Source organism: Stegodyphus dumicola, chromosome 12 (assembly GCF_044657685.1).
Source record: "Stegodyphus dumicola isolate Sdum_Otavi_A_Nest chromosome 12, ASM4465768v1".
Lineage (NCBI taxonomy): Eukaryota > Metazoa > Arthropoda > Arachnida > Araneae > Eresidae > Stegodyphus > Stegodyphus dumicola.
Window position 1 is genome coordinate 92,930,065 of NC_140779.1, and position 13,180 is coordinate 92,943,244.

General features: G+C 34.0%; 1 protein-coding gene across 2 annotated transcripts in view; it reads right to left on the reverse strand.

The window, feature by feature from the left end:
* LOC118195629 (cell adhesion molecule Dscam1-like) overlaps positions 1-13,180 on the reverse strand; it is a 1,218,268-nt gene that overhangs the window by 762,940 nt on the left and 442,148 nt on the right. For both annotated transcript variants that reach the window (XM_085806699.1, XM_085806698.1), the window contains exon 3: positions 12,313-12,474. In XM_085806699.1, the coding sequence (XP_085662825.1) occupies positions 12,313-12,474 (162 nt within the window). The remainder of the gene's footprint in view (positions 1-12,312; positions 12,475-13,180) is intronic.

A 13,180-nucleotide genomic window follows, 5' to 3' on the forward strand; every position in this document is an offset into this window, starting at 1 on the left:
CGGACATTTACAACCATGCCTTCTCCGGAATTCGAACTCAGGCCCCCTTAGGCATCGCAGTCAGCTTCCCTGACCACCATATCGACTGGGAGGCGGCAGCTTAAAAGTTAAAATCGGAATAATCAAACGTTAAAAAATAAGCCATCAGAGACTAAGCAGTGGCATACAAATTAGACTAAAATAGGAGAAAGAGACCGAAAACAGCTTAATCTCAGGTTGAATACGGTATATATTAAATTCAAAATCTGTACTTAAATACAGAACTTGAAATATAAGGTTTCTCTGATGTGCAGGGCTTTAAACAAGATACTAAGTTTTTCTGCTTAAACTGATAAAAGTTTTCTATCATACAATCAATATTCATAGGCAGTAAAAGGTTCTATAATTCTGCACAAAATCTAAGTAATTTTAAATGCATTAAACAATTTTTCAATACAATTTTTACAGAAAAGAAAGAAGATTTTAATTTTTCGCTTGTTCAGTAAAAACGAAAAATCTCTCCGAATTTCTTTCAGAAGTTAAATAAAATGTACATAGAGATTTTTCATGACAGCAAGTTTGTCTGGTAAGACAACAAAATGCGGAAAACCTAAATAAGATGATTAGTTAATGAACAGGAATTTCAATATTCTATCAGAAACACTGATCGAAATATCAAAATCTTTAATAATATCATTTAAATGTTACTGAAAAATGTGCAGATCTCCTCTCCCCCCTTTTTCATAGCGTATTTGTAGAATTTCAGAAAATCCTAGCTTCTGTAAAATGCCACCAAAGGTCTGTAGTGATCTCACCATTTTCGAAATGTATGTAATTCTTGTCAACGTAACATATATAAAATAATTCTGATATCTGACATTCCCTCGAATACACAAAAATTTATAGAGTCATGTAGCCTGACCGATGTTACTGAACGTTTTACCGGATTACTAATGTTTACTTGCGTGAGAAATGAAGAATTTTTTCCGTATTTCCTCGCATAATTTCATCTTTCGCGTATCACAAATTTACTCCTAGGTCTCTTCCTGAGAAATTTTTAAAATATTCGTATAAGTCTCATCGGCTTCAATAAGTTGAAGAAAACAGCTCCAATATATTTTAAATTGTATTCGTCTACATATTGATTGTTTTCGTTTTACTATCAAAGACAAACGATCACAAACAACCTGCAAAGGTTACACCCGAACCTTTCCTTTCTAATTGTTCAAATTTATGACAGCCTAATGGAATAATCAATACATCACAGCGGAGCAAATACGAAATGACAACATTCAGTCTACACTGGTGTGCAAAAATTAAGGACGAGACGGTTTTTTCAATATAACTTTGTACAAAAGCTTTCCAAATCAACACATTTAATACCGTACGATCCCCAATACGAAACATGAGTAATGTAAGAAACACTTACTAAAAGAGAAATCAGAGGGATAAAAAGAAGCTTTATTGAAAAATTAGCATGGAGCGCAATGCGACTGAAGGACGAAACATCCCTGTCATGGGTGTCCAGCAAGAAACATCCGGTCTTTAATAGGGCATATGATCTCCCCTGACTGCTAGGCAGGTTTCACAGCGTCTGCCTATGCTGAGAATGAGGGTGTCAATAAGTTGTTGAGGCATTGCTGCCCATTCGTCTTGCAACGCCAATCGAAGCTCCGGAATCGTTACTGGTGGTAAGGTACGAGCTGCCAATCGTCTGCCTAGAAAATCCCATACATGCTCGATGAGATTGAGATCCGGAGATCGTGCCGGCCAATCCATACGTTCAATATCCTCACTCTCTAAGAGCTGTTCGGCAGCTACTGTGAGATGACATGGTGCATTGTCGTCCATGAAAAGGAACTGCGGACCCATAGCGCCTCTAAAAAGACGCACATATGGAAGAAGAATCTCGTTACAATAACGGGTCCCGTTGACTGAACCTGCGTCGAAGATGTGAAGGTCTGTACGACTACCAAGCATGATGCCTCCCCAAACGAGAACACCGCCACATCCATACCTGTCCCTTTCAATGATGTTCGAGGGATGATTGCGGCTTTCCCGCTCTCTCCAGATGAGTATGCGATGAGAATCGCTACTCAGACTGAATCTGCTCTCATCTGTAAACAGTACTCGTTCCCATTCATTGTCTCTCCAATTCCGGTGTTCCCGGCACCACAGAGAACGCCTTCTCCGACGGGCAGGCGTTAGAGGTACACACCGTACAGGGCGTCGTGCAAACAGACCACCACCGTGCGGTCTTCTGGCCACGGTAAAAAGCGATATCGGTCGTCCAGTCGCCTGTGTCGTGTGTCTAGCGATTTCTCCCGCTGTCTGCCGCCTGTTTCTTCTGGCCTGTAAAGCATTATAGCGGTCATCTGCGGGTGTGGTTCCTCGTGGACGACCACTATTAAACCCCCGGATAGCTGTTCCTGTAGTTTGAAATTTTCTCCAAAGTCGTGAAACGATGCTGTGAGCAATTCCGAACTCTGCAGCCACACTTGTCACATTGCGGCCTTCCTCCAACTTCCCAATGATTCGACCTCGGGTAAAAGCATCCAGATGTTGTCTAACAGATTGATTATTCGCCATTTCTCGCTGAGGCAGCAACTGGGTGTGATTTTAACTGCTATACGGCGTGCAATCTCTTTGCCAGAAATACTGATCTTACACCGACAACATGCTTTATACTACTCAGACACTCCCCCATTACGTCTACCTGCATATCTGCGCATGCGCTACCGTACATCACCTTACTTAATCTCCTGATTGGTCTTCCTGCCCGCTCTGCCTCTTCGTTCAGCTGATATGCTAATTTTTCGACTTCGTCCTTAATTTTTGCACACCAGTGTATGATTTCGCTGAGTCAGCTGCACTTCTCTAATTATTTATGTGTGATTTGAGGCTTAAGGAGTAGAACAAACAACAATGAAATTGATCGAGTTACATGTTACAATGAAGCAGAAATGAAAATATCTTATTAGATATTGTAAAGTTAATCTTACGACAAATTATTAACCATATGTAGGTTTCTTTTAGAGAAATAATGTTACGATAGTTACCTGGAGTTTATCCATGACTACTTTTTATTTCAAGAGAGAAGAGAAACACGAAAACGTAAAATACAGTATTATGCAAATTAACATTGTATTAAGCATAGATTTTAATCAATACTCTATTGATTTCGAAAGCACACAGGTACAGGTTCCTCTTCATCAGGAGCAAAGAAATTTGCCTTAGAATACAAGCAACAATCAACAAAGGAAATTAAATTTCTTTGTTCCTGATGAAGAGGGACTTGTACCTGCTTGCCCTGGAAATCGATAAGGTCTTGACTGAAATCTGCGCCAAACTCAAGATTGTTGTTTCCCCTAATTTTATACATCTCAATTCTTATATTCTTACTGCAGCCGCAACGTTCGGAAATTAAATTATTGGCATAATTTTCCGCACTTAAATTTTATTAAAATTAGTGAAAAAATGAGAGGGAAATACATGAGAAAATACGATAATTCATTTAATAACATAATGATATATATTAAACGTTCCATTGTGTTTTCTAATAAATCGACCAAAGAAATGTATTAATTTTTATATACACTGTGAAACAATAAGAATCAAAATGAAAAAAAAAATACTAATAAAGTTTTGTCAAAATAAATAATGAAATTTGAAATTTGATTGAGTTAAAAATTTCTGCATCTCCTTTCAGAATCATACAGCTATGGCTGAAAAAAAATCCAGTAAATCCTCATCTTTTATGATCATAAGTAATTAAAAATACTTAAGAGACTCAAATTTCCTTTTATTTCAAAAATTAAGTAATTTTAGTTAACAGCGATACTTACCACATTATCGGATCTTGGTCTAAACTAGCCCAAATTTCATACTGAGGATTTTAATTATTTAGTTCTCTCCTATTCAATTACCTCGGTTCACTGATTGCTTTGGCACTTACCGCAGATGATCAAGAATTAATGAGTATCGCAATTAAACTAATTGAACTAAGAGGAATTAGCAGAACGTTAACAGCGTCGTGTAGTATTTCAAGCCAATTAACGAGCTAATTATCAAAAGAGAACGTGTCTCTGCCGTCATAAGGAAAGGTTTGAAATTATAAACCTTCGTTTAATGGTACTAGGAAGAGGAGAAGGAAAAAATTTCGAGTAATGACAAGTAATTAATTATACTAAGAAATGTAGGAAACTGCATCTCAGAAGTATGGCGCAACATTGCATTTTAACGCACATAATTCAAATAAACAAATTAGCGCATCATTATGTTGTACAATCGAAATAATTCTGTCAATGGAAGTATTCTGTAAGCTTTACAAAAGACGCTGCTAGTAAAGAGCTGATAACCTTAAGTTTATTGAAAATTCTAAATTTTAGGCATTCCTCTAAAGGAAGGTTAAATTTAAAAATAAAAAATCTGAAAGGTCTCAGATTTTAAATTACGTCCGAAGGGGCGTTTTTTAACGTTTTGTGTGTTACCTTTATTTATTTAATTATCATGTTCTTTGCACTTAAACCATAAAATTCAGTTCAATGGAATGTCACAAAATTATTTTAAAATGAGCCTATCTTTAGAATTTCCGATACACAGTTCCGCGCGCTGGAGATAAAAAGGTATTTTTTACGCCGTAGAGTGTTGCCATTGCTTGGTTTTAAATAGTTCAGTTTGTTACTCAAAAATTCGTTAAAGGTTTTAGAAAATATGAAATCGATAATAAAACAAATTACAAATTACAAATTTGGTCTTCCACATGCCCATATTCGTAGGAGGATTACGTCTTTCAAAATTCTATGGCTCTATGTACCGTTGTTTTATTACAATGCGAGAAATATACATACATTTATGCAGGTTTTTCATTATTTAATTTCTTCAAATATAATTCAGGACTCTAACATTTGGTGGCAACAGTTTGAAAAGTGAAACGGACATTTATAATGATTGAACGCAAAATCGCAAAACGAAAACAATAGTCCTTCAGAAAACAAAAAGCCCCTTTGGGCTAATAATACGTCGAGATAACATTTGGTGGCAGCAATTTAAAAAGTGACTCGGACACAAATATGATACCGATAAAAACAGAATTTCAAGACTAAATCACTTCTAATTGTAAGAAATAAGTTGTCAAAATTTAATCAATAAGAAATCAAAATTTTTAATTGTAACAGAAAATTTTTTAATTGTAACTACTTTGAATAAAACCACAAGATGCGCAATTAATTGTATTGAAATTAACCTAAAATTGATTAAACATTAGGATACACTAAATAAATTGCGTTTAATTTTTAAAATTATAAATCTTTACATATAATAAAGAGTTTGTGTGTCTTTCGTTCGTGCTGCGCGTAAACTTATAGTCCCATGTCTACGAAATTTGGTATATGGATTCATCTAGATAAGAGCCAGTGCACGTCGAAGCGATTTTTTCAAAATTCGAATCAGTTTTTTTTATTTAATTTTTTCGATTTTATCGCATTATTTTGAATAGTTTCTTTATCTTAGAAATATGGTTTTGGCAACAGTTTTTCCTTCAATTGTATACTGCACTACGGATTGTTGAAAATCAGTACTGTTGCCACTTGGAAAAATGAGGAGATAATTCTGAACAGTTTTTAAATTTAATGTTTCTCTTGGATACTGGACGTTTGTTGAGAGAAGGCAACGGGAAGTTGGTTAATTTATTTATTAGGATAATGAATATTTGTATTAAGGAATATTGCTTATTTCGTTGTAATTTTGTTATATGTAATAATTTTAAAAAAGAATTGTGGGTCTTTTTTCCTTTGATGAAATTTTGCAGAATAGAATTCTGCGCAGTTTTTAAATTTAACGTTTGGTGTACCTTTCAGGCCATTTTCCGGTACATTTAAAAGCCAGATTGCAGTTGATAGTAAAATAATAAAAATAAGGAAAACATATTGAACAGAATTAACTTTTATATAAGAATTCCAATAAGTTGTATGCAGTTCAAAGATAACATTGATGGTAAAGTTTTGTAGTTTTAAATAAAAGTGCAGGGAAAAAAAAAATAAGAAAATAAATTACCAAAATGCGAAGAAACATTCGCTTCTTGAATTGCAGCAGTTTTTTTCGAAGAAATTGTACGACTGGCGACAGATAAATGCTTATAGGTTAAGAAATGAATGAGATAAGTTGGGCTTTTAGACTAACATAATTTTTCATACGATTTCATAAAAATGTGAATTCCCTGCTTGTATGAATTATTTCTTTGACCTAGGCGATTAACATTTCAAGATATTTATGACGTATCATGAAAATATTGTATCCGCATAATTTTAAAATCGATAATATAACTTCAGTTATATCAGAAGTGTAGCCTAAGTTCTCTTTGATTCTGACATAATTTTCCAACCAACTATGTGTAATTTCTTTATATATCATACTTGTAAATAACTATATAAATTTAATACAAGCGTAATACGGCAAGATAAAATACAGTCATGTAAAAGAAAAATATGTCTTGACGGCGAAACATCCCGACGGCAAAACGGCCACGGCGAAATGTCCTAAACCGTCCTAGAAACGTCCGTGGCCACGATGGTTGGGATAAATAAATGTGGCAAGTTCGAGTGATGTTCGTGCAGCCAGAATGACGTCAGCACGTGTAGATGGACTCATCCGCCGAAGAGCGGTGGCGCACCCGCAAGCCCTTTCTACTTTCATGCTACAGCATGTTCAAGACAACCTGGATGTTCCCATATCGACCGAATCCTTTTGGCATCGATTGGTAGCTAGTGACCTTGCACTCGTGGCATCCGTTAAGAAGACTACCATTGACCCCACATCATAGACGCCAACATCTGCAGTGACGCCGGTCTTGAGAGATTTGGATGACGGAATGACACAGGGTCGTATTCTCAGATGAGTCACGCTTTTGTTTCTCGAATGATAGTCAGTACGTACGAGTGTGGCGTCGATGTGGAGACAGGTCCGTTTCGGCAGCAGTTGTGCAACGCCCCACCTCGCCACAACGGGGCATCATGGTTTGGGGTGATATTGCGTTCGATTCCAGGTCACATCTAGTTCATTTTCAGGGCTCTATGTCAGCCCAACGATAAGCGGATGATGTGCTGCGGCTGATGATGCACCCCTACCTTCAGAGAGTGCCTAATGCCTTTTGTCAGCAGGATAACGCGCCACCACACTGCTTGCATCAGCCAACTTGCTCTGCAAGGTGTACACATGTTTCCCTGGCCACCGCTCTCTCCTGATCTCTCACGAATCCAGCACATTTGGGATGGGATTGGACGCCATCTGCAGACCCTGCTATTGCAGTGTGCAGAAGACGAACTGTGGCAAATGGTTGACAGAGAATGTAGAGCTATTCCTCAGGATACCAATCTCATAACACTGTACTTAAACGCGTTGCTCGTCTATCGCCGTCCAAGTTGGTCCTACAACCTACTGAGCTGACGTTGTTCTCGTTCTGTATTATGTATATCATTTCGAAATAAAGATTGCTTATTGTTCGTTGCAGTTTCTCTCTGTTTGACGAGTTTCAGCCTTTTCTGGCAACTCCTTATTCATAGTGTACAATATGCTTTCATTTAAAACGGATATGATAATTAATGCTCTAAAAGGAGAAAGATAATTTATCATATATTTTAATGGGAATAATGGATTAACTACTTCTGTTTATTGAATTCATCTGCAATTTTTTATCGAGAATTGCAAAAGCGTACGGAATCATGATAAATTAAAATGGATAGTAGCTTATATATTTAAAAACGCAATTAAATTAATCAAAAAATAAAAAAGCAATAGCTTTTACATTTGACAATACAATTAAGTTAATAGATTTCGTTAGTTAGACACCTCACGCTTTTATTATTCGTGACATAAAACTGTAGATTAATTCTGTAAATAGAGTTATTTAATATATTCCCTCCAAGCGTTACGAGTTTAGCCTTGAAATTTCAAAGTTCCTCAAAATGTCATGAATAAATGATATTTTCTTGATTATAATTTTAAAACGACTCTCTCACTTTGTACTTTGATTCATTTTCTTTCAATATGCATCCAATCCGAAATCAAACGCATTTAAAGCTGGCAGAAATTCTTACGTGTAATGAATATGAAAGTCACCCATCTATACGGAATTTTACGTACTTAAAGCTGAGAGGGAAAGTATTTTTCTCCTTTTAGCGCATTACTTATCATATCCATTTTAAATAAAAGCTTAGTCTACAAAAACGTTTTTTAATCATCTTTTATTCAAATACGGACGTGAAATAAAATGGATATATTTATTAGATTTTTTTTTCTTTTTTATATTTTACTTTCATGGTATACGTTTAATTCCTTTTTCATTTGAATCTTTTATGATACTTGATCTTTTCTTGTTTTTTTGTCCTTATCCTGTTCAAACATTTTCCTTTCTGAAGTCCAAAAGCTATCATTAAGGACTGGTGTCTTCATCCTTTCCGCCGGAAGCATTTGAAGTACATCCGTAAATTCTCCATCTAGTGAAGAGTGAAGCAGGATATCCCGTCTTTAGATAAAGTGAGAGTTATAGTATTTTTCAAATGAAATGGCTGATCTGTGATATTCCTATGTTTATGTTATTATATCTTAAAGTCTGTGTCCTATATTTATCTTCAATTTTATTTATCGTCAAAGCAAATGGACAAGATTTTATTTTGATTTATCTGCATTACATTTCTTCAAAAGCATAACTAAATTCGTTAACAGAGCCGTAGCTAGAGACTTGGTTCCCCAGAGCCGCAGATGATAATGGGACTTCCTTTTTATTTTTTTGCCCATCCTTAATCACTTTTTTCTACTTATGGTTGACTATTTTATTAATAATCAAAGTAGCTTTAAACACTTTAATGGGATTGAAAATGCTTTCAGTAAATATCTCTTTGATGAAGCTCTTCGATGTATGCTTGTCTCTTTGATATAAACATAATTTTGTTATGCCTACTGTATTCTACTAAGTCAAAACGAATATATATCAGGAAGCTACATGACGTCATACAGAGTGTTATATGAAACATATGCAATATAAGTAAGGAAAAATGCATTTTTTAAATTTATTCAGTATACTTTATTTTTACATATGAATTTTAAAAAAAAATCTCTATTTTCTAACTGTTAGAAACCAAACTCATTAGTTCTTTTACCAAAGTTTGAGCTCCATTATTCTCAAATGAGAGCAAATTTAAACTGGTGATTTTTCCCATCCCATACTACTTCGCAAATGATTAGTCCAAAAGGACGTTGTCTCTGAGAGACTATTGTTTTCGTTTTGCGATTTTGCGTCGAATAACTCTGAATGTCTGTTTCATTTTTCAAACTGTTGCCACAGAACATTATCGCTTTGTATTATATTTGAAGAATTTAAATAATGAAGAGTCTGCATAAATGTATGTATGTCTCTCGCGTTGCGATGAAACAATGGTACCTAGAGCCATCCAATTTTGAATGAAGTAATCCTACTGCGAATATAGGTATATGGAAGCCCAGATTTGAAATTTGGAATTTTTTTTATTATCAATTTCATATTTTGCAAAACTTTAACAAATTTTTGATTAACACACTCAACTATTTCAAAGCGAGGATTGGCAACGTTGTACACAAAAAACGTTTTTATCTCCAGCGTGTGAGACTGTGTACCGGAAATTCTAAAGATATGCTCAGTTTAAAATTATTTTGCAACATTGCTCTTGAATTGAATTTTATGGTTTAAGTGCGAAGAACATGATGCTTAATTAATAAAGGTAACACACAAAATGTTGAAAAAACTTTCCTTTGGGGACGTGATTTAAAATCTGAATTTACCTATAGTCGCAGGAACGCACGTTATACATCATTAAACAGATGATGCCTTCTGTGCATAAGTCAGAAAAATTTATTCATACGTCAGGAAAACTCGATGAAATTGAGCCGTGATTTACTATAAAACAACTCTGTTTGAAAGATGAAAATATAAATATCTTTAACGAAGTTTAACGTTTGAAACTTTTAAAATAAAGTCTCCAAAATATGATATATTGTTCTTCCTCACACTGGTCTTGGGGCATTGTTCCGCTTGGCCCAGTGGTAATTATAGCCCTATTCGTTAATAATTCCTTTGTTCCTCGCGCTACAGATGTTCAGATGCTAATATAACCTCGAGTGGCCCTAGTTTGTATAGATCAGGCGACGCTATTGGCGAATTTAAGTACTTTACTGCTAATTATAATCTGAAATTCTAGTAGCATTGATGAACATGTTCAAAGCACTGAATTAATTCTACACTAACAAATGAATTTAGATTTAAGAGAAGTTATTATATGAGTTGTTGAAATCATACGAAAAATAATTCAAATGTTGCCTTTGTTTAATTCCTTAAATAAATTATAAAGAAAATATAATTCCGTATCGCGGCATTATAAATTAAATTTTAAAAGAACTAAATTAGGAAAATGATAAAATTTATCAATCTGGTGTCTTAAAGTGCTGAATTAATCCTACGTTAACAAATTAATTTATGTTTAAAAAAAGTTCATTTATATAGGTTATTGAAACGGAATGAAAACATATTCAACTTTCTTTTATTTAATTGTTTACCTAAATTATTAAGGACATATAAGTTTGGTACTTCTGGCATTAGAACTTAAAGGTTAAACAAAATAAAAAAAATATGTAACTTGTCATTCTGGTGACCTAAACTAAAGAATTAATCTTGCATCAACAATTGAATTTAGGATTAAGAAAAATCCTTATATAGTTATATAGGTTATTAAAATGACACTTATGAAAAACTTGATATTCAGTTTTTAACCATTATTTCATAGCTTAACTATATCATTAAGAAAGCATAATTTTTAAACTTCTGCATTAGACCTTAAAATGAATACACAGGTAAAATATTTAAAACATTTTAAATTTTTTGCATGATTTTATTACTCCTTTGCTGCAATATTTCGAAGCTTGCATTTCAGGTATTTATTGATATCATGTACAATATTTTTTATTACTAGAAAAACGGGCATAAAAGAGTGTTTAGTTTATTTGTTGCTTGGAGTTTAATTACAACACCCTACATTTAAAACTATTTAGTTTTACCTTTTTGATAAGTTTGTACCCTAAGAACGCATTCAAATTAATTGCAAGGGAACACAGTGATTAAAGATTTTGCATTTGAAATGCAAAATTGACAGCCCTTTTGCTTACTGATTAAAAGTAATTATGCATAAGATGTCTACCTAAAAGAGAACTGATCTGAACACCAGCGGGGGAACGGTAAAGTCGCTGAACACTAATAGTACTTCGTATCGCGGCGAACAGGCTGGCTGCATGGGCGTTTATAACATTTATCCATGCGTAACGTATATACGAGCCAGTTTTGCTTAAAATGCCCTCTACGAAGGCATCCATTCCCTTACGCAGGTAGCCGTCAAGTGCTTTGCCATAATCAAATCAAATAAACCAAACCGAGATTTTGCCTGAAATATGCCTTTATGAAGGAACATTTTAAGGGAAATAATTCGTATTTGAATTACAAATGGTGAAAAATACAAAAACCCCTTCCCCAAAATTATTCTACCGAATTAGCATCCGGGTGAAGCTTCAAAATTGGCAGTTTTCTCTACTCGGCTATTCTTGGGTCACATAGAAAGAAAAATAAACTATGTTAACTAATAATAATTGAAGCTTTCTGAAGTGAACATTTAGGTATGTGTCGCATTTTCTCGGGCATTTTCGTCCCTAGACTTTTAGCACTAGTTTTGAAAATTTTAAAAATATTTGCTTAATTTTCCTTTTCCTCAATGCTTTCAGGGAAAGAGCTCCCTAAATTGTTATTTTTATTATTTTCCTATTTAAGCAAACAGGAACTGATATTCAGTTTACGATTTCGCAAATACTACTGTATATTCACCTTTCCCTAAATATTTATGAATGATTTGAGGCCTGAGTAGCAGCGAGATCAATAAAAAAGTTCAAGGTTCGAGCTACAGGGAAGTATGAAATGTAAATATCTTATTAGAGTTTTTATTACTATGTATTTTTATCGGAATGTAAATTATTTTTGAACAAATAATATTTTGGTAGTAGTAGTTTATTCATGGATTCTACTCTTCATTCGTGCGTCTTTCAGAAATTAAATTGTTCGCATGAATTTCTCCTCACTATTTTCGGACGATAAAATTAATAAAAATATAAGGGAAAGAATAAGTAAGGTATGATATTTCTTCTGTGAATCTGTAAAAGTGCTATACGGATATGTTTATAGGATACATAAGGATTCTTTAAATAGAATGTATTTTAATTATTGCGTTGTATTTTAAAATGTATGCACATATTAAATTAACTTACCGCTTATAATTCCTGGGGTTATTAGAAACCCGTCTATTCTTTCCCATGAAGTAACTCTGACATAATCACTCACGAAGCTGGGGACAGGACACCGAAGGACAGCCATGTTACCTCTAAGAACAAACTCGTCGAACAATCGAATTTCGTAGTGTTGCAAAACAACTAGAGAAAATGAAAAAAGAAAGACAAATTAAATTCATCATTTTTAAATTTATATTATTGTTATAATTCATTTCTTAAATCGCACAAAATTGTGATTTGGGACAGTTTTCGTAAACTATGTAACATTTCTTGTATAACAATATTTATATTTTCATAAGACCAATACTCAATTTTAATATCACACTAGAGTGGAAGCTCACCATATGAGCGGGCTGCGGCCGAATCAAAATTTATAAGTTCTATGTAAATTGCACACTTGGAGAGAAAATGTATGAAACATTTAAATACAAATAAAATCAGTTGTACATATACACATGAAATATATATATATATAAATGAGAAACGTTCCGTATTCTCAAACTATTTCAGCTTCATCTTGACTTGACTTGTCTCAGTTTCTCCTTATCTTACAAGCATTTCGAATTATTTTAACTTCATCTTGACTTGATTTGTTTTAGTCTATCCTTATCTTACAAACATTTGAAATTGTTTTAGCTCCATCTTGATTCGACTTGTCTCAGTTTATCCTTGTCTTACAAATATTTCAAAGTGTTTCAGCTTTATGTTGGTTTGATTCACTTCATTTTGTCTTGCAAAACTCTCGATGTTACAGTTTTATATTGGCTTAAAAACTTCATAAAAATCGTTATCTAAAACAGAGAAAAAATGAGAGGAATAAATGGGCCGCATGGTTCCATAAAAAATT